The sequence below is a fragment of the Tamandua tetradactyla genome, chromosome 23 (assembly GCF_023851605.1).
Source record: "Tamandua tetradactyla isolate mTamTet1 chromosome 23, mTamTet1.pri, whole genome shotgun sequence".
NCBI classification, from domain to species: Eukaryota; Metazoa; Chordata; class Mammalia; order Pilosa; family Myrmecophagidae; genus Tamandua; species Tamandua tetradactyla.
In genome coordinates, this window is record NC_135349.1 from 24,398,385 (window position 1) to 24,419,167 (window position 20,783).

General features: G+C 51.9%; 3 protein-coding genes across 8 annotated transcripts in view; 2 read left to right on the top strand and 1 right to left on the bottom strand.

Moving 5' to 3' along the window:
* Window positions 1-4,525, top strand: part of MVP (major vault protein) — a 36,601-nt gene extending 32,076 nt beyond the window's left edge. For both annotated transcript variants that reach the window (XM_077141267.1, XM_077141266.1), the window contains exons 11-15: window positions 216-602; window positions 1,355-1,471; window positions 1,612-1,738; window positions 3,391-3,579; window positions 4,264-4,525. In XM_077141267.1, coding sequence (XP_076997382.1) covers window positions 216-602; window positions 1,355-1,471; window positions 1,612-1,738; window positions 3,391-3,579; window positions 4,264-4,482 — 1,039 coding nt within the window. In that variant the 3' untranslated portion in view covers window positions 4,483-4,525. The remainder of the gene's footprint in view (window positions 1-215; window positions 603-1,354; window positions 1,472-1,611; window positions 1,739-3,390; window positions 3,580-4,263) is intronic.
* A 6,883-nt stretch (window positions 4,526-11,408) lies between these two features.
* On the bottom strand, window positions 11,409-16,397 carry CDIPT (CDP-diacylglycerol--inositol 3-phosphatidyltransferase). Its single transcript, XM_077141274.1, has 6 exons — window positions 15,513-16,397; window positions 15,273-15,407; window positions 14,445-14,598; window positions 13,919-14,000; window positions 13,494-13,575; window positions 11,409-13,394 (listed from the first exon to the last, which is right to left on the bottom strand). The coding sequence occupies exons 1-6, from the start codon at window positions 15,553-15,555 to the stop codon at window positions 13,249-13,251; spliced, it is 642 nt and encodes a 213-aa protein (XP_076997389.1). The 5' UTR covers window positions 15,556-16,397; the 3' UTR covers window positions 11,409-13,248.
* On the top strand, window positions 15,907-20,606 carry LOC143667275 (putative protein T-ENOL). 5 transcript variants are annotated; one of them, XM_077141276.1, is made up of 7 exons: window positions 16,279-16,507; window positions 16,947-17,031; window positions 17,362-17,512; window positions 17,780-17,813; window positions 17,985-18,042; window positions 19,840-19,912; window positions 20,298-20,606. In XM_077141276.1, the coding sequence occupies exons 1-6, from the start codon at window positions 16,410-16,412 to the stop codon at window positions 19,882-19,884; spliced, it is 471 nt and encodes a 156-aa protein (XP_076997391.1). In that variant the 5' UTR covers window positions 16,279-16,409; the 3' UTR covers window positions 19,885-19,912; window positions 20,298-20,606. The 5 variants fall into 5 exon arrangements, with proteins under 5 accessions (XP_076997394.1, XP_076997390.1, XP_076997391.1 ...); XM_077141279.1 differs by lacking the exons at window positions 16,279-16,507; window positions 19,840-19,912; window positions 20,298-20,606 and adding exons at window positions 15,907-16,103; window positions 19,680-19,833; XM_077141275.1 differs by lacking the exons at window positions 19,840-19,912; window positions 20,298-20,606 and adding an exon at window positions 19,680-19,833 and having other exon boundaries at window positions 16,267-16,507.
* Window positions 20,607-20,783: the final 177 nt, after the last annotated feature.

Here is a 20,783-nt window from a genome sequence, read left to right on the forward strand (position 1 = left end):
ATTCATCTCCACCTTGTAGGTAGGTCTGAGAATTAAATGAGAATGCATGTAAGTTACTATGGATGGGCGCTGGCACATGGGAGGCCCTAAGTCAGAATTCTCTATCACCGGAGACCGTCTCTGGCCATGGAAGGCCAGCGTTGACATCCTTCTCAAAGAGAGAGTTGTTTCCGGGTGGAAAGCAGCTACTGCATTCGAGGCCTCTTTGCTTGCAGGCACTTTGAGATCAGTGACCGGAAGGACCCCCACGAGACAGCCAAGCTCTTCTCAGTGCCCGACTTTGTGGGAGACGCCTGCAAGGCCATCGCATCCCGGGTGCGGGGGGCAGTGGCCTCCGTCACTTTCGACGACTTCCACAAGAACTCGGCCCGTATCATCCGCACCGCCGTCTTCGGTTTTGAGGTTCTGGAAGCCAAGGGTCCCGATGGCATAGCCCTGCCCCAGCCCCGGGACCGGGCGGTCTTCCCCCAAAACGGACTGGTGGTCAGCAGCGTGGACGTGCAGTCGGTGGAGCCTGTGGACCAGAGGACCCGGGACGCCCTGCAGCGCAGTGTCCAGCTGGCCATCGAGATCACCACCAATTCCCAGGAGGCAGCCGCCAAGTGAGTGGGGCCCGGGGGCCACAATGCCCGCGGCAGGCCGGCCCCACCTTCTCCGGGGGGTGGTCCCTGTTATCCATCCCACTATCGGTCCAGGCCACCATCACTGCCCACCGGGCACGGGGCCCGCTTAGCGTGAGCCTGAAGACATCCCTGCTCCTGTGGCCTCCCTCCTCGCTCACGATAAGACCCTCCCTCCTCTCAGTAGCCTTCCCGGCACACTGGGCCAGAGCCCATGCCTCCCTCCTCCCGTGCCTCCAGTTTTCTCCCTCAGCTCGTGTGCTTCGGCTCCCCCCTACCTTACCCTCAAATCTTTTTTGCCACCTGAAAGCCTTGTGCACGGTTTCCCCCTCTGCCCAGAATGTTCCTCCCGTAGAACCCTGCAAAGCAGGTCCCTCCTTCAGGCTTCAGCCCAAAAATCACCCGTGGGAGAGTCCTTTGCTTTCAACCTCAACAGAAGCAGGACTCTTCTCTACCCACTCATGCCATGGCGACACTCATTTTACTTATATGTCTTTAGCACTATCTGGAGTCATCCTTGTTTACTTGGACCCCCCCCCACTGTGAAAGCAGTAGCCTGGATCACTGGTCCACCGTCTGTGCCTAGAACCGAGCCCAGCTCACAGAGGGCACCCCGTTCCCTCGCATGCATGTTGAGTGCCTTCTGTGGACTTGGGTCCGTCCCTGGGCACCTGATGGACTAGGGGTCCCTGCCCTTGTGCCCCCGTTCCAGCTCTGTCCCCTCTCCCATCCAGGCATGAGGCTCAGCGACTAGAACAGGAAGCCCGGGGTCGGCTTGAGAGGCAGAAGATCCTGGACCAGTCAGAAGCCGAAAAAGCTCGCAGGGAACTCCTGGAGCTGGAGGCACTGAGGTGGGCTGAGAGCCGGAGCTGGCGAGAGGCTCTTGGTGGGGAGGGTGTCTGAGCCCCCTACAGCACACGGAGGAGGGCAGGGCTCCCCCCACACACACACACACTCCACGGGCCCTGCCTGATGCTGCCCCCTCCTCCAGCACGGCTGTGGAGAGTACCGGGACCGCCAAAGCTGAGGCCAAGTCCCGCGCAGAGGCGGCGCGGATTGAGGGAGAAGGTGCCGTGCTGCAGGCCAAGCTGAAAGCAGAGGCCTTGGCCATTAACACGGTGAGGCGGGGGGGGGGGGGGGGGGGGGGGGCTCCTGGGAAGGTGGGGGGCCCCTTCCAGGAAAGAGAACCCAAGGAGAGGGAGAGATGATTTACCAAATGCCCACTTGGTACCAGGGACTGTTCCCGGTGGATATTCTTCATTTGTGGGCATTCATAGGCATACAGATCCATAAATGACATTATCTCCAATTCATGGAGAAGAAAAGTGGGGTTCAGGGAAGGAGGCTCACTCTGCTAACCCGGGCAGGCATTGCTAAACCTCGGGTTGCTTACAGCTTGTATTTCAATTGAATTTACTCTATGCCAAGCACTGAAGAAAGTCTGAGAACACATTAAATAAGTATTAATGTATTTAATCATCAGCGCTATAAAGTAGGTGCTGTCTTCTGTCACCCAGAAGAGGTGACCAAAACTGGAGATTAAATGACTTGCTCAAGGTCACACAGCTAGTGAATGGATTGAACGTTGAGTAGCCTGGTTCTAGAGTCTCTGCTCTCCTCCATGTGCTGTGGGCATGAGCCCTCAGTCTGATGACAGAGGCAGGCAGATTTGACAAGTGCAGTGATGGGTGGGGAGTGGTGGGTTGTTGATGCAGTTGACCCAAAGGTTTCCTTTGTGAAGAGCTAGGGACCTGTGCCTGGGATCACGCATAGCTGGGAGGTGGTTGGGCCTATAACTTTGACCTTCACTGCACCCCTGGTAGGAAGCCCCCTTGCTCTCCGGCTTCTCTGATCCTCCCCTCCCCCTCCCCCACAGAGTTCAGTTCCCCCCCCCTCTTCCTCCCAGGCTGCGTGCTAGGCCTGTCATCCTTCCATCCCAGTCCTTGAAGTCCTGGAAGAAGCCTTATCCAAGAATTCCAGCTCTTCCATCTTTTCCTTCTTTGAGTTCTTCTTGCCCTGGAGCAGCGTCTTGCTCCCTGGCACCTATAACTTACGGACTCTGGTCTTGTTTTCTAAGCTCTTAGTGGTCTCCCCTGGTCAGCTTTGAGCGCCCAGAGCATGTTTGCTTCTCTGTTCCAAGCCATGGATAACGAGCACGGACACTTGTGAAAATTTCAGGTCCCCATGTAAGGCAGACTGGCTACAAATCCTTATATGGGAGTGTCCTGGTAAGCGGCCAGGTCGGGTGCCGGCTTCCTCCATTCTGTATATGGTCAGGGCTGTCCTGACCATATTCTCTACAGTCCCTGAAGCTAGGTAGGAATCAAGCAGAAGACCTAATATAAATCCCTATTCAAGGAGTTTGTAGTACTTGCAAGTCCTTTGCCTTTTATCAATTCTTTGAATGTCTCCCTTAAAGGGAAGGATTATTGTGCCCATTTTACAAGGAAGCACTCAAGCACTGGCCAGCTCCGTAACAGGAATTGTATATATTTTATAAGCATGATCTTATTGCCACCTGAAATCCCACTGAGGGATCTCCTTTTTACAGGTGAGGGACCTGAGCCTCAGGTGAAGGGCTTCCATGGGTCACCAGCTAAAAGGTGGCCTAGCCAGGACTCACAGCTAATTGACTGCAAGTTTGCATCACCATCTCCCCCACCCCAGTTCCCTCAAATCTTGCTGGTTAGAATGAGCTGCTGGGCAGTTCTCAAGGGCCACACATTCCAAAGAATGCTGTTTATGTGTGTGTGTATGTTTCCCCTTTCAGGACGCTGAGCTCCAGCGGGTGCAAAAAGTGAGAGAGCAGGAACTGACCTATGCCCGCGCCCAGCTGGAGCTGGAGGTGAGCAAGGCCCAGCAGCTGGCTGAGGTGGAGGTGAAGAAGTTCAAGCAGATGACGGAGGCCCTGGGCCCCAGCACCATCAGGGACCTGGCTGTGGCTGGGCCGGAGATGCAGGTGAGAATAGAGGAAAGCAGGAGGAGAATGTGTGTGTTTGTCTTGGGGCCAGACCAGAACTGAGAAGGCAGAGCTGGAGAGGCAACACATCTAGAAAGACATCGGGGTAAGGGCAGGTGGTGACACTAGACTTGGTCAGCAGCTAAAGCTTGGGGTGGCTGGGTTGGGGGACGGGGCAGTAAACAGATGGGACAATGTCAATGTGCGATAGTGCTTTGAAGGAGGTCAGGCAGGGTGATAAGGTGACGCTTCTGACTAGTTGGTTTAAGCAAAGTCACTACTCTAAAGAGTGGACACCTGAGCCTCACATGGAGTTGAGAAGTTTCCCACCAGAGCATCCAGGTGCAAAGACACAAAGAGAAGAACTTGGTGCATTTGAAGAGGAGAAAGGACTTTGTGCCTACAACCCAGCGAGCAAAGGGGTGAAATGGGGACCTGTTAAAGAGGCGCTCAGGGCCCTCTCTCTCTCGGGCCCTGTAGACCACAGAGAAAAAGGAGCCCCACAGGCTTACCTACAGTTACCACTGACTGATCCTTTGTGGATGGGTGGGGAGACAGCTGTGGGGTTGGGCAAGAGTAGAGGGTGGCGTGTCCTCGAGGGGAAGCCAAGGAGGTGGGTGAAGTGCCTGACCCCTTTTCGCTCTCTTCTTCCTCTTCCCTCCATCCATTCATCCATCCATCCAGGTCAAACTGCTCCAGAGCTTGGGCCTGAAATCAACCCTAATCACCGATGGCTCCACTCCCATCAACCTCTTCAACACTGCCTACGGGCTGCTGGGGCTGGGTGCTGAGGCTCAGCCCCTGGCCAAAAAGATGGATAGGGGGTCCAGTCCCCAAGAAGGTTTGCTTTTGCAGTCCCCTCCTGCCCTCCCAGCTCACCCGAGCAGCTGCACCAAGCCCTAGCTCTGTCTTACATTGACAAATAAAACATTTCTGGGCGTTTAAACCTGTTTTTGTTGCTGTTGTTGTTTCTTTAATGCAAAACTCAAGGCCTGGGTCACAAGGAAGCTTAATGGTTGGGGGGTGAGGTGGGAGGGGAGACCTCTGAAATTCTAAAATAGTTACTAGGGTCTCTAGAGAGAGGTAACTGAGGGAGAAGTCTAACTTTGAAGTCACACCGATTGGTCCGCGATCCTAAAGCCTCGCACACAGTCCATTTGGTAGTTTTCCAGAACCCTGGTCCCAGATGAGGAAGCTGATGCTACCAGGCAGGGAGGATGGTTCCTACCTCAGCAACATCTATTCTTACTGCTCATTCCCCCTGGAGCCCAATCTGGCCAGGAAGTTCTGGAGTGGAGCCCTGGGGCGGCGGGTGCGTCCATCCCTGCCTCCTACCCCCGAGCCTTGCGGAGGCTCCCTTTAGCGCCATCTGCTTGTCACACTGGGCACCTGCCAGGTCTACGTCCCGCGCCTGCGCACTTGTCCCTTCTCAGGCCGGGATCTGACCCGGTAGGTGGCATGGCCGTGGGGCAGTAGGAGTACTGGGCCCTTCAGGAATTTCGACGGAGGGTTGACTCCTTCTCACAGTCCCCCATAGTCAGGGGCCTTTGTCTGGGGGGAGGATCTAGGCGCGATCAGTCTGGGCGCAGGGGTGGAGGCTGCAAAGTGAAGCTGCACCCTCGGTTTAGGCGGGTGCCAGGCTCCCCCGGCCTCGGCTGCGGAAATAAAGAGCCCAGAGGTGGAGGGAGCAGCTTGACCTTTTGCTGTGTGGCTACAGCAGGCAACGCGACCTCTCGGAGCTCTCTTCTTGGTCTGTGTGAAGCGAACCCTGCAATTCCCCTGCTGAACCAGGTCCGGGAAGCGGTAGGGGTGAGTTCTTTCCAGGGCGTTATTCCTTTCCCCGCTGGGGCGTGACGCTGCGGGGCCTTTTCGTTTTCTGAGCTGAGTGGTACGACCAGTGGCTCGGCTTAGGTATGAGCTTGTTTAGCCCACAGCCCTCTTGGTGCCGGCTGAGACGAGCCCCTTGTGGCACCGCAAGGGAGTCACCGCCCCCAGCCCCCAAGGTTTGCCTACGTTTCCCTTTGGGAGGGGTCACTAACCTAAAGCTCTTCATCGGGTAACCGCACATATTAAATGCTAAATAGACGAGCACTGTTTATTACCAAGGGCCGCTGGCAGGATTGGACGGAGTGTGCGCCTTCCCGTTTCAGCCACCTGCTCTCCCGTGGCTGTCCCTTGACCTTGCCCCTGCTAATCACCGCACCGCCTCTGAAACCCTCGCCTTCTGAGCAACCCTTCCTCCCGTGTGGAGCTTCTTCGGCGCCGCTGACCCCAACCACGGGCTGAACATCGCCAACCTCCCTCGTCTCTTTGCTTTTCAAGCTAAGCCTGCGGTCTGAATGTGGCATCACTCACTCGCCCCTTCCCGACCATAACACCCCTCCGCCCCCGTGATACTTAGTGGGTGAAGCCCCTCTCTGTGCCCACACCCGACCAGCTAGCCGCAAGTTGCTGGAGGAGAACCCGTCCCTCCCGTACCCCCACGCCCACGGTGCTGCCAGATCTCATTTTTAACTCAGGACAGCAGATTTCCAGGCACTTCTCCTGGCGCTCAGGCTTCTCTAAACTGGGTCCTGGAAGAGGCTCCCCACTTTCCAGCAGCACAGCTCACACCCTGTGGGCTTCTGGACACTGCCTTTCCTCAGGTTCCCACATAGGCTGCGCCCAGCCCCAACCCTGGGACTCCACAGCACCCTCCAGGGTGCGCCCTTGCAGCTGTCACCTTTCTGTGCACCATCTGTCGCTTCTCTCCTGGGTCACCGCTGTCAGTGTAGGATGAACGTGCTCTACTCGCTCCCGTTTTAAACACACTCCCTTAATCCTACATCTCCTTCCAGCTACCCCTTCTCCTCTCTTTTTAAAGTTTTAATTTCCAATTTTTTTTATTGTGGTAAAATGTACCTAGAGTAAAAATAAGTTTAACCCTTTTTAAGTTCTGTGACATTTAGAATATTGACAATGCCTTCCACCACTATTTATTTCCAGAACGCTTTCATCATCCCAAACAGAAACTCAGACCCATTAAGCAAAAACTCCCCAGTCCCGACCATTCTGCTTTCTGCCTCTCTGAATTTGCTTATCCTAAACAATTTCATGTAAGAGAAATCATACACTATTGATTCTTTGTGTCTGGCATATTTCACTAAATATGGTGCCGGGTTTATCCACGTTGTGTCGTGTATCAACATTTCATTTATTTTTAACCTCGCCTCTTTTTCATTCACAGTCAAATTCTGAATTCTCTGTGGTCTGGGACTCCACTCCTCACCTCTCACTGTCTCCTCACTATCATTCTCTAATTAGCTCTCATCTCCATTCATCTCATTAGCTTCTGTCTCGACCCTTTATTTCCGGGAAACTGCTCATCAGCCTCACCTGCGACATCCGAGCTCTATGTGGTGCAGGCGCCCCCCCCCCCCCCCCCCCGTTGCTCTGCGCAGGCGCCATCCCTCGCTGCACACCAGCTTCCATGACATCACCACCTCTGGTTTCCTTCCTCCCTTCCTGCTCCCTGCTCCTTGACCAGCATCACCGCCTCTGCTCAGGGGCTTAAATGTGGGGTTTCTCTCAGACCCTGTCCTTTGTCTTTTCTCTCACCTGCCTCCATTCCCCTTGGGCATCCTGAGTCAATCTTGTGGCTTTAAATGATCTCCGTCCCCACTGACTTCAAAATCCATGTTTCTAGACTTATTTCTAGTCGATGACTTGCTGTCTCCACGTGGCTGTCTAATTGCCTTCCAGCTTGACCAGGTGACTTGCTCTGGCCAATGAAATGCCAGGGAGAAGTGACACGTTATTTCCAGGCCAAAGCTTTAAAAGCCAACGTGGGTTCACCAGACCCTCCTTTCCCCTTTCCGTGGTGACCAGCAATGTTCCAGAAGAGAAGCCACTCCATCGACCTGGGTCCCAGAGGGGAGATGAAATGGGACAGAACCCAGCTGAGCAGCCATAGATGTGTAGCAGAAAATGAGAGAGAAATCTTCGCTGTTTTAAGCAATTGAAATTTGGGGGTTATTTGTTACCACAACATAACACAGACTACTCTGACTGCTACATCTACCTCACAGGATTGTGAGATCTGATAAGGCAATATAAGAAAACACTCCCTAAATTGTATGTATGAAGATAGGCCCAATATCTAATTTAACCTGTCTGGTCAGTTGATTTAAACATAATTACATGGAACCTAGAATAGGGAATGAGATCTTGCTATTTTCTTGTTATTTGAGGTAATACCCTGAAACATTCCAAAGTGTTTTGGGCAGAAATTCAAGAAGTATTTGCAAAGTCTCCTTGAGGGACTGGAGAAAATGTGAAACTATTCAACTTGTCCACTTGGAGAATTCCTGATATTCTCTGAAGCATTAGGGACTCCCAGTTTAATAAGCTAAGCTCTCAATCGTGAGGCTTGCCCTTATGAGACTTATTGCTGCAATGGTGAAGCTAAGTCTACTTATAGTTATGCCTGAGTCATCCCCATAGAACCTCTTTTGTTATTCATATGTTGCTTCTCTCCCTAAACCAACTCTGCAAATAAACTTTACCTCCCCCAGGTGGGACATGACTCCCAGGGGTGTTAAGTCTCCCTGGCAATGTGGGACATGACTCCCAGGGATGAACCTGGCCCTGCCATCATGGGATTGAGAAGGCCTTCTTGACCACAAAGGGGGAAAGAAATGAAACAAAATAAAGTTTCAGTGGCTAAGAGGTTTCATAAAGAGTCGAGAGGCCATTCTAGAGATTATTCTTATGCAAGCTTCAGCAAGATATTGCAAATTGCGACAGTATGCCAAGCTCCAACCAAGTGTATTCCTGTAAATCCTAAAGAATACTCTGGGCTCTATCCAAGACTCTATAAATGTTTTCTTAGTAAGTTTATTTTTCAGAAACTTAAGGCTTCCAGATTGTTCCTAGGTCAGATAAGCCTGAAACCCAGAGATACCAGGCTCTCCCAGAACATCAGCCAGTTTCATTGTACCTATAAGGTCCATACCCCTTTCCAGCACGAAGATGTTAAAATGGTCATTGCCCAGATAGCCACAAGGTGTGAGAGAATGATCAAATGAGACAGAAGAGGTGTAACTGAGAAATTAGTATTGAAGAAGTGGTTATGACTACTGACTCATTATATAGATATTTGTTTTTAGTTCCTAGTGTATTAGAATAGCTGGAAGGAAATATCTGAAATTGTTGAACTGTAATCCAGTAACCTTGATCTTTGATAATGATTGTGTAACTATATAGCTTTTTTTGTTTGTTTTTAACTTTTTAATTGTACGATATAACATATATACAAAGCAAAGAAAGAAAAAGGCAGTAGTTTTCAAAGCATTCTTCAACAAGTAGCTACAGGACAGATCCCAGAGTTTGTCATGGGCTACCATAGCATCCTCTGAGATCTTTCCTTCTAGCTGCTCCAGAACATTGGAGGCTAGAAGGAATAAATGTTATTTTTTATCATCACGATCAACTTTTTTTTTCTGTGAAAAATAATGTATATACAAAAAAGCAATAAATTCCAAAGCACATCACAACAATGCATTGTAGAACAATTTCAGAGTTTGGTATAGGTTACAGTTCCACAATTTTAGGTTCTTACTTCTAGCTGCTCTAAGATATTGGGGAGTAAAATATCAATATAATGATTCAGTAATAACTATATTGCTTTTATTGTGTGACTGATTGTAAAAACCTTGTGACAGACACACCCTTTATCCAGTGTTTGGGTAGATAAGTAATAAAATCAGGACAAAAATAAATAATAGGGGGGTATGGGGTATCAGTGATTTGGGGTCTTTTTTTTTTTTGGAGTAATGAAAATGTTCTAAAATTGATTGTGGTGATTAATGCACCACTATATGATTTTACTCTGAGCCACCGATTGTAGCTTTGAATAAATTTTATGGTGTGTAAATATATCTCAGTAAAATTGCATTAAAAACAATGGGCCCAGCACTGCCTGTGTAGTGGGGGATACAAAATACGCCTCCTGGAAAGGCAGTGGCGTTCCAGGTCACATCAGAGTCAGATGCTAAGTCAGTCTCCACGGGGAAAAGCACGTGTTACCAAATTTACCCTTGAAAGTCTCTTAAATTGTCTATTAAAAATGCAGTACACTATGATCTCTGATTAAGTTCGATGCAGCCTGTTTTTCTCCTATCCTGAAACAAATGGCTTTTCTTTGACTGAGTAGCAGATTTTTTCACTGATTTGTTTAAGGACCAATTTTATAAGAAAAAGCTGCATCTTTAAACATCAAGGTCATATTCAGCAGGATAAAATGCTATTGACCGCACTTATTTCCTCTTCTTCCTAGGCTTGCGACTATTCTATATTTCCCAGCCCCCTTTGCACTTAGATGGGGCCATGTGCCTGGGTTGTAGCCAAAGGACTGAGTGGAAGTAAGAAGGTACTAAATGCAAGACTTCCCATAAATACCTGCCTTGTGCAATCCTCCCTGCACATCTCCCTCTCCCTGCACATCTCCCTCTCCCTGCATGATGTAAGCAAGCAGGGCTGTCTTGGTAGCCATGTGTTGAAAATTGTAGGACCTTAAAAAGAAGGGAGCACCTGAGTCCCAAGTTACTGCCTGCAAGGGAGTCACTTCTGGGTCATTTTACGTGAGTTAGAAATAAACTGTTTGAGTGACATGTTCTGGGGCAGCGTCACAGCAGCTGGTGTTGGCTGTAATGACTCATACTGTGAGAGCCAGGGGGAGACTCAGGACCTTCTGAGAACCACAGGGCCACAGTGCCCATGTCATGCAGTCGCCAAGCTGTGAGCTTATCGAGTGGAATGAGCAAATGGGATTTCTTGTACGGTGGTTATCCATTCTATCTGAAAGCACAAGAGTTGAATTCTGGGCAGTGCCATGGCAAGGACGTGATTCTACTGTACTCCCTTGTGACTCCAGGCCCCAGTCCCCTGCCCCCCCGCAAGTCACAGGGTCATTTGGTCCTGACCTGTAAATACAGGATCTGTACCTGGCAGGTTCCTCCAGGGGTCAGCCCAGACAACTCTGGACATGTGACTGAAGGTCCCAGGGGAGGAGCTCAGAAGCCCTTCCCTGGGAGGCTGTGAGGAAAGAGCCCACACTCTCCTCCTCAATCCCTCCTCCTTTTTTTAGATAACAAGAGCTGAATTTTCCTCAGTTAGAGACTTCTGATGTCACTGAAAATGGCTTCTGATGTCACTGAAAATGGTTAGGGCCAAGGGCTCCCTCCCTGCTCTGGGGCTTGAGCTCCTTCCTGCTCCAAAGTGAGCAGGAGGGCGCTTCTCCTTCACCCTTCTGGGGAGCTAGCTGCCCCTTACACCCCGCCATGGTGGCTGGGAGTAGGAGGCCAGACGGGGATCCCCGAAGAGTGGGCAGGCAGTTCGCCTTTGTACATGAATATCTTTCTCAAGGACAAATCTGTCCCTGCCACTGCCCTGCATAAAGCCCTTCCATGTGCATCCTACAAATGCCCCCAAAAGGGACCTAAGATGATTTGCTGCAGCCTTGCTCCTGGGAGCAAAGCCTGGTTAAATAAATAATGGAATACTATACAGCACTCAAAAAGATTGCTGATATGGACTTTTGAGCATGATAAATTTAAGAGCGCAGGCTTTCAAGCCAACCCAGTCAGACTGGAAGACTCTCAGGACCACCATTTCTGATCTAAAATGAGCACAGCATCAGGACTGTCATACTGTACAGGGTATAATTTTGAGTGGTTGTGAGGAGAAATGAGATCATGTCCACAGAAAGCACTTAGGACCCTGGGAGCTCGGGTCAGCACCCAGACAGCGAATACACAGAATGTATTTTAAAGTATGGAAATACACACATGTAGATGTAAAGAATTTATTTAGACAGATCCACAAGGAATGATTTGGCAGGGGGGTGCCTCTGGGAGAACTGAGAGCTTAAGATGGAGAAACACTCTTGTCAACCTTTTGCAGTACTTTTGGCCACGGGAATATTTCATTTTATTTATTTACCATTATTTTTTAACTCCTTTCATGGCTCCACGTGACCCTCAGGATGAAATCCAAATGCCCTACTGGGCTCCTTGGCTGCCCTTGCAGCCCCTCATCTCTCACCAGTTCTCCCCACACTTCCCCCAGCACTCAGCTGCAGCCCCATCAATCGACTTCAATTTCTAGCTGCCAGGGTGACCTCTGGCCTCCTGCCTTTGCAAGCTCCTCCCTCAGCAGGGAACCCTCTTCTCTGCACTAACCCTTCCCTCCCCAGACCTTTCTACTTAGGATATGCAACCTCTTCACTCAAACCTAAGTAAGGTGCTATGGCACCTTCTCCCCCACCCCCACCCGAGCACCTCCCTGGCTGCACTGTCACTGCTCCCACCGACTACACCTCCTGCTTTCCCTCTGAACTCTCTCACCTAGCACAGGAGTTGAGGCTCGATTCACCCCTGATAAATTTTACCTCTTGGCCACCTGGCTGAGCTGTTCTGCGGATTAAATCAGTAATGTCGGCAGAAAACCCCCAGCACAGGTTCCGGTGTACAGTGGGTCCAGGATAATTTCTTTGCCATTTGGCAGAGAAAGTGGAAATTATAAAGGTAGCTGTGAGGGACAGATGCCAAAGACAATGCCTAGCATATGGTAGATGCTCAAAAACGCTTTAGAAAGGACAAAGCATTTTTGTCCTTTCTCGTCATTGGGAACAGGGATTTCTTGGAGCTTTAATTTTTGCAGACTCTTCTTGGGCCCAGCCTTAGAGATTCTGAAGGGCCCAAGAAGCTGCACTACTTTTTTTTAACACACCACAAGTGGTCTAAGGACCAAACTGAGAAACCAATTGATCTATTTGTAAATATTAAGCAGCTACCATATGGCAGGTTAAGGTTCATCTCCACCCTAGGGATAAAGAAGGGAGCAAGAAAGATCTGTGCTCTAATGGAGATTACAGTCTAGTGGGGGTAGAAGATACCAAGTGTCTCAATAACTATAGAGCCAGTGAGTGTCATAAAGATAATAAAGCAGCTGGGCAACAGACTTGGTGTGAGCTTGGGGGTAGGAGGGTCTCCCTCTAACCTCACTGTGAAATAACAGGAAGGAGCCAGCCAGCAACTGGAGGAGAGCACCCAGATCGACCTTCCTTTTTTCCCAAGGCTTCCCTCAACCCAGGCCCTGGTCCAAGAGTTATCTCAAAGGTAGATAAGATAAAGGAGACCGCAATGAGAAAAGATCGAGAAGGATCTAGATGGGTCCTTCCCTCCTGGGCTGGCATCCCCAGGCCTCCTCTGGCCAGGGACAGAAGCCCGACTACCCTGCCTTTGGAGAAACCTGGTCCTTTGACCTTCTCCCTCAACTGTGTGTCCTGAACACTGCAGGCCAAGCCCCCTGCCAGGGCTGAGCTAGCAGGATGGGACAGTGCCCAGTCCCCAGACAGGCCCCCTGGGGCCCAAGGGGAATTACCCGTATGGCTGTGGGTCCTGAGCATTCTTCCTGAATTAAAGCCCAGGTCCTTGGGGATCACAGAAGCGGGACTAGTCCTCAGGATTGCAGAGAGTGCAGCCTCACCAAAGAGAAGCTGACCCCCACCCCAGCAGGTGTTGGACAACACATTAGGAAGACGTGAGACTGGGGCTTCCTAGGAGGGGAAGGGGAGCACAGTGAGCTTCCCAGGGCAGGTGAGCAGCTGGGGGACTGGAGGTTCCAGGGTCACTTCTTCTTGGCACGGTCTGCCGCGTCCAGGGCAGCCATGTTGCGGGCAGCTGTGATCAGGTGGATGACACTGATGATGGACTTGAGCATGGCAATGGGGGCGGTGATCCAGAGGCCCATTCGGAAGAGACCCACTGAACCAACTGTGGGAAGGGAGGGGCCCAGGAGTCTGAGGCCTTAGTCTCCCTGGGCCCATCAGATCCTCCCCTCCCAATCCTCCTGCCCAGCCCCTCATCACCTACCTAACGGCCCCTCGGAGAAGTTGAACAGATAGAGAAGGCAGTAGAAGAGCTCGTTTCCAGCACACAGGACGAACAGTGCAGGCTGTGCAAACAGTACACAGGCTGCTGAAGCAAGAGGAAGAGGCACAGGGCCTCCCCTCCACCCCACGAGACCCTCTATCACTCAGGGACCTGAGGTCAGGTAGCAGGGAAAAACTGTACTGGGGAAATCAGGATGCAGGGAGTAGGGGAAGGAGGAAAGAGCAATCTCAGCGTGCTACTTCTCTTCCTACTCTTCCTTCGTGCCTCAGCTTGGACGCTCCTCTCCCGGGGGGAAAAGGGGCTGGTGGGCCCTCTATGCTTGCCCCCTCCTAACCTGGAACCAGGGCTCAGCCTAGGATTTGGCATAAGCTGAGCTAAGAAAGGGATGGGCAGGAGGCACTCACTCTGGAGGTGTAGTAGATCCGAAGCACCGGATTCCCAGACAGGTCGATCATCTTGTGACTCTCGCTGCCTCGGACCACAGAACTGGAGGGGCAGGAGTCCGTAAGCCCATCTTACCACTAACCATTTAATCTGCATATCAACCCCATATGGTGGGTACTGGGAGACTTGGTGCTACAAGTGAAGACGTGGGGCATAGCTGAGGACCAGTATCTTGCCCAAAGCCAAAACTACCTAGTCAGGGGCAGAGTCAGGATTCATACGTCACATTCAAAAACTCTCATGCCCCCTCTGAGGAGCTAACACCCATTTGGAATCCTAGAATTTCCAGCCAGAAAGGTTTCTGGAATTGCTTAATTGTAAACTGAACTGAAGTTGAATTCAGACGGGGAATATGACTCACCCGGGGTACTTTGACAAAGCAGTGGCTAAAAACAGGCCTTCCAAGAAGCTTGTAGCCATCCAGAACAATCTCCCATCTCATCTCACCCCTCCCTACCCAGGAACCCCCAGAACCTTGCAGCAGACCTGTGGAGGTGCAGCCAATGGCTGGCCACATCCAAGCTCATGCTGAGCTGGAAGAGAAGGGTGGCTCGAGGGTACAGCAGGGCCAGGTTGACCAGCAGGCACATGGTAGAGCAGCGGTCCGTCAGCATGTCCAGCATGGCCCCAAACCGGGTGCCTGGAAAATCGGGACTATTAGGTGGAAAGAGGCTATTAAGGGGCCTGCCCATGACAGCTCGCTCTGATACCAAGTCTAAAAGAAGACTGAAAATGTCCACCATCTGCATTGCCTGGGGAGGACAGCAGGCTGACATCAGTGGGTGAGACACAGGCGGGCAAGAGGTACCATGATGTAAAATGAGAAGACAGGGGAGTATGACAGGAACAGTGAAGGATGGTGGGGGAGGGGTGTTTGTGAAGCCATCTTGACAACTCAATCCCGGAGCAAGGCTCCAGGCCAAGATAGGGAGACCTGAAGTCTCAGAGGTGGGTCTGGAAGGCAGATCCAAGTCTTAGTCAACCCTCTGGAACCATTCCTTCCCTCTACATCCTTCCTCTAAACATGACTTCTAGAATGCCCATGGCTTGGATGCACAGTAGGCCATCAGGAAACACTTGGTGACTGGATTCTGTTCAGACAGCCACTGCCACATCCAGTCTTCCTATCCGACACCCATCACAATCTGTATGTTCTCAAGAGCTATCTTAAATCCCTTGTTGCTACCAAACAAGATGAGAATGACAGAGCCCTTCAGACTCCTGAATCCCGGCACTCCCTAAGGTCCTGAGGAGGCAGGGGGAGGAGCAGACGGTTGTTGGGCCCCAAAACTGGCTGGGAGGGACATGTGTCACCTTGATTAAGGGTTCGAGCGGCGTGTCCATCGAAAGCGTCCAGCAGTCCGCTGAGCAGGTAGAAGGAGGAGGCCGTGAGGGGGCAGCAGGGCATAAAGTAAAAAGAAACGATGGCGAAGACGATCCGGGCATAACCTTGGAATGGGGAAGGGGGATGACAGGGTTATAGGTCGCGCGGACTGGGGGCCACCCGAGGGCCCTCGCCCTTCCTGGTGGCCGGGGGCCGCGGGCGTCACTCACCGATAAGGTTAGGCACGAACAGGAAGATATTTTCGCCCGGCATCACTGCGGCTCCCTCACCGCCCAGGGATCTCTCCAGAGGTGCAAGCGCTGTCCGGGTCCCGCCGCCCCGGCCCGGCCCCAGAGGTGCAGACTCGCAGCCGGCCGGAGCATGAGCCGCCCCAGATGTGGGCGGGGGGCGCACGCACACCCCGCGCGTCCACTGGGCAGCCCCGTGCCACCGCCCTCCCGGCTCGCAGGCGCCCCCGCCTCCCGCAGTGGCCCTGCTCTTCCAGCTGTGCTCGGCTTCCCGGAAAAAAAAGCAGCTTAAAAAATGGCTACTGCCCCTTTAAGACCTGCCCGCTTCCTTTTCCTTCTCCTTCCTCCTCCCCTTTCCTTTGGCTCCTAACAAAGCACAGAGGGAGGAGAGAAGCAAAGAACCATCGAGGCCGAGCCGAAGAAAGAGCTGAAGAAAGAGAGAGCGAAACGGAAGGATGACGAGATAAATAGCTCTCGTGTCCTTTTTACCGGAAAGCTGACTTCTTAGAGACGAAGATGAGAAAAGATTGCGCTCGCCTCTGTCTTTGCATCCCCGAGGAGCCGGGTTCTTTGGTACAGTCCACATTTTTCCTTCCCCGCCCCCTAACTGTCTAGCCTTATTTGCTCTCGCTGGCTCCAGGCTGCGAAATGACGGCTAGAGAGGCTGGGGAAAGAGAGGGCGCGAGCGGGCCGGAGAGGAAACCCGGGGCCGGCTGCTTCGTGCACTGCCCCTAGTGGCCGGAGGATTAGGTCCCAGGCTCCACCCTAAGTGACCTTCCCAAGCCTCCCGAGCCTCTCAAGCCTCTGGCGCTCGGGAATGCCGCCCGCAGAGAGGAGCCTAGAAGGCGGTGGAGGACAGGCCGGAGGAGCGAACGGGGAATGCTGGGAAAATGTGCCCCCCTCCTACCACCCTTGGTTCTAGAACCCCTCATACATCTCCATAGCAACGGGGTTGCGGAACCTCCGCCCACACCAAGGTTCGAATAGCGACGGGTAGCGGCGCCGCCCGAGTCCCCCTCTTTCCAACCTTCCTCCCCTTCTCCGACTCCCCGACCCCCTTTCCCCGCGACCAATTCCTATAGTAACAGCCGCCGCAGAGGCCCCTTAGACCTCCCCATCTCCCTTCCTGCCGAGTAGTCGAAGATTTCAACCCATCTGCAGGGTCCGGGGCGGCAGGTCGGCTGCCTTGGCTTGAGGGGGGCCTTGGAAGGGAAAAAGAGAGGACTGTCCCACTGGGTGAAATGGGGAAGGGAGTTGCTTGGGCGTCTCCCAGGAAGAAATAAGGCAAGGAATTTTTTTTCACAGAGACAACTGAGACAGCAGGATGATTGTTTGAATTTTGCCCCCGGAAATGGTGGAGGGATAGGTTTGAGGGGAAAGATTTCTCTACCTAACACAGGCTCCACTTGTTCGCAGGGGGATGGCATCTACTCCTACCAGGAATGAGGAGAAAAAGGGCAGCCGGCTGTTCCCGGCTGCATCCTCAGTGGGTGGAGGCCCGGTGAGCACTGCATGGGCACATTAGAGGTGGGACAGGGTAATGAGGTAGAGAGTACCTAGGCTGAGCACCCAGCCCAGCTTCTGAGCCTGGAGCCCTGAGTTTCGAGCCCTGAGACCCACCATCCCTGAGACTCTAGCCACAACCTTGAGGCCTTAAGTCCAGACCAGCATGGCCCCGAGTCCCCCAGAGACTGTCCCCCCAGGCCCAGGACCTTCTAAATCAAATCTCAAGGCTCAGACTCTTTAGACCCAGAGCCCACCCCCTGCCAGCCCAGACCTAGGACCCCCACGTAGGAGCTTCCAGGCTGAGCCTCTCTGATTTCTTTTCCAGAAGGTTTCCTTGTCCCGTTCTGAGGAATTCCTGGCCCGGATCAGCAAAGAACTCACCGATGAGGCCTTGTTTATCGCCGGCTACCACCTGAACCCTGCACCCACCAAGGAAAAGCAGACCCAAGATCAAGGGACTCAGATATCCAAACACGGTGACCCCCACCCCAGCACCAGTGTGCCCAGACCCTCCCACATCCCTAGATCCTGTCCCTGACCCTCTCCCAACCATAGCTGACCTCTCTAAGGATCTGTGCCCTCCTCCCAGACAGCCCTAGGACCTGTGCCGTAACCCCTCCCCTGAACCCAGTCCCTGCTGCATACTACCTGGCCAGGAATCTTTCTCAGCCCCCTTTGCCTTAGTCACATCTGTTTCTGGCCACGGGATTAGTCATTTCTCTGACTGAGGCCTCTACTTCCAGTGTTCGTCGCCAAGACCCGAGGTACAGATACCCGGTGAGTGAGGCCTCAGGGTAGTTGCCCTTTATTCTGGGATCGGAGAAAGTGAGGGTCAGACCACATCCCAGCAGGGCAAGGGGATTTTGAACCATGCAGTTCTTTGCTGTTCTGTCCCGACTCTCGAATTCAGAGTTTTCAGCCTTCTCTTGTCTCTTCCGTCTTCTGTAGCTCTGACAGAAACCGTACTCGCACCAAGGCACACCTCCTGCCATCCCCTCGTGAGAAGGTAGGACGGGGCCATTCATTTATTCACCAAAACACTTAGGGCCCCCACCATATTCCAGTCCCTGTTGTAGGATCTTGGGACTCAGTCCCTGCCCTTGACAAGTTTACAGTTTAGTGTAGGAACAGACAAGCTAATGGCCAATTACAGCGTAATGGTGGATGAGTGCCTGTGATAGAGAAGGAGACAATGAGAAGAGTGCTCATCCCAGCCTCAGCTGGGGCAGGAAGGAAAGAAATCATGGAAAGCTTCTGGGAGGAGTCGACACCTAAAGAAAGAAGACTTTACTGGGGGAAAAAGGGCTAGTAGAGGGTATTCCAAGCAATGTGGATTGCTTCGGCAAAGGCACAAAGGTGGAAACTCAGTAGAGCGTGAAGATAAATGTGTGTACTTAGGGTGGGGGAGAGGGTGGGGCCCGAAGCACTTGAACATGCTGAAGTATGCAGGCAAGGGAGACAGGAAGTAATCCTGCACCTCAGTGAGATTCAGGAGTTCTCCTGCAGGTGAGGAGCCATCGAAGAGTTCTGAGCAAGGGGGTGACATGGTCAACTTATATGGCTGGAATTTTAAATCAGTGACCGTGGTGGTCAGTGGGGAGCGTGAACTGGAAAGGGGAGAGACTGGAGACAGGGAGGCTGGTTAGGAATTATTGCAAGCCTAGAAATAATGGGGTCCTGAATTGTCACAGTTAGTAGTAGAGGCAGGGAAGTGGGGTGGAAATGAGAAAGGGGCAGAAGTGACCAGGAGGATTGGCAGAGTTTGGTCATTGATTAGAAATTGTAGGGGATAAAAGAAGGAATCAGACAATTCCCATCCAGGTTTCTAACTTGGACAATAAATCTGACCTGTCCTGCTCAAAACTTAGCAATAGCTCCCAATTTCAGGGTAAAAATGAAAATCCTGCAGAGGCTTACAAGGCCCTACATGATCTCTCCACTCACCCCACCAGTTGTCCCTCTGACCTTGTTGCCTATAACTGTTCTGCTTGATTCCCTGGTCCCGGTCATACCAGCCTTCTCATTCTGGAATGTGCCAAGCAGGCTCCTTTCTTTGGGCCATTGAATTTGAAGTGCTTGTAAGGAACTCTAGGTGGAAATACCCTGTAGACAGTAGGAAATAAGGATTCGAAACTCTTGGAGAGGTCTGGAGGTCATCAGGAGGGAGCTGGCAGTTGAAGGGCCTGTGGTCTGTTACCCTGGGCAGGGTGGGGGTGGGAGAAAAAGGGAGAAGGGGGTTGTGCAGAGTGAGAAAAAAGTGGGTACTGAAGATGGAGCCCAGGAGAACATCTCCGTGTAAGGAGTGGGCAGAGGAGGAGTGATGGGTTCATGAAGAAGGCAGCAAATATTCACGGAATGTCTATTATGTGCCACCCCCACCAGTCCATGGGATAGACATTTTTCTGCCTGGGCCTCTACTTCCAGGATTCTTCACCAAGACCCAAGGCAAAATATGGCTGAGTACAAGCCACTGTCCTTATTCTCAAGGAGCTGGTTTTCTAGTCTATTTGGGACATTCATTCTCTCTCAGTTGGGCTTTGGTGTTGGAAGCAGCTTGAAGGAGCAGAAAAGCCTCGGACCTGAGTCCTGCCTTGATAGTCGGTCTCATGCAAGTGGCTTTCCTCCATCTCTCTATCTGTCAAGGGTGAGCTCTGGACAAGTCATCCTGTGAGGGCATTCTCTGCCCAGGGAGTAGTTTTCCCCTCCTTCTCAAGTGGCACTTGATTGAGGATTTCATCTTGAGCTAATGCCTTCCCCTCATCCACCTGCCACCCCTGATGGTCTTTCCTTCCTCATTCTCAAGAAAGAACATGGAAACCTAGGATCCTGGAATTCTGGGACATTGTAGATGGTCAAAATGTTGGGTGGGGGAATGGGTAAGTGAATGGGGTAAGTAAATTGGTTGATGGATAAATGGATACATTAATTGATCTCTTAGCACTTACTATGTGCTCACACTATTCTAGGGGCTGGAACAGAGTAGTGAACAAAATAGAATTCCTGCTCTCAAGGAGTTTAAATAGGGGATGGGTGGTTGGATGAGTGGGTGGGTGGATGGATAAATGGATAGTTGGGGTGGATGGATGAATGGATGGGTGGATGGGAGGGAATGGTTAATAAATGAGTGGAAGGAGAATAGTGGGTGGGTGGGTAGATGAATGGGTGGGGGACAAAGTATGGATGATGGGTGAAGGATGAAAGGATAGAAAGACCTGAGCCTTGGGTCTGTCTAAAGGGTCAAAGGCTCTTCTTCTTTTCTAGGGAGCTCTGCCTAATAACAACTTGACATCTGGAGGAGGATGATTCCCAACTTGCTTTGGTGCTGCTCTTGGCCTCTTATGCACATGCCCCTGCCCCCGTTTCGTCCCTCCAGAATATGCCTCAAAACTCCTCTTTGACAACTTGAACACCTTAGTTTTGGAGGGACTCCTGGCTATGAGCAGCATCACCCTTGAAAATCCCAGTGTTCCAGAACCATCCTACAGCTCTCCACCCTCAGTCAACCAGGACACTACCAGAAATCAAAGACTTTAATAAAGAGACAGGGATCCTCTCTTCCCCCCAATGCAGGCAGTGCACTGGTGTGGCTTCTGTGCAAGGCAGGGTTACTTGGGGTGGAGATGCAGGAGGCGTGACTCCCCTCACCACCACCCCAGATGTGGATGTTAGGCATGCAGAGTATAGGGACGGTTTTAATTCAGACAGTTATCTCTGCCTGTTGGCAGATGCAAGCTCATGGATCCAAAT

Excerpts from the sequence above, each read along its gene's own strand:
- CDIPT (XM_077141274.1), bottom strand. The coding sequence starts at position 15,555 with ATGCCGGGCGAAAATATCTTCCTGTTCGTGCCTAACCTTATCG. Across the intron at positions 13,576-13,918 it reads GGATCTACTACACCTCCAGA|CCTGCACTGTTCGTCCTGTG; the intron begins GTGAGTGCCTCC and ends CTGTTTGCACAG. Across the intron at positions 13,395-13,493 it reads CTTCTCCGAGGGGCCGTTAG|TTGGTTCAGTGGGTCTCTTC; the intron begins GTAGGTGATGAG and ends CCCTTCCCACAG.
- LOC143667275 (XM_077141275.1), top strand. The coding sequence starts at position 16,410 with ATGCTGGGAAAATGTGCCCCCCTCCTACCACCCTTGGTTCTAGAACCC. Across the intron at positions 16,508-16,946 it reads GAACCTCCGCCCACACCAAG|GGGGATGGCATCTACTCCTA; the intron begins GTTCGAATAGCG and ends ACTTGTTCGCAG. Across the intron at positions 18,043-19,679 it reads TGCCATCCCCTCGTGAGAAG|GGTGAGCTCTGGACAAGTCA; the intron begins GTAGGACGGGGC and ends CTATCTGTCAAG.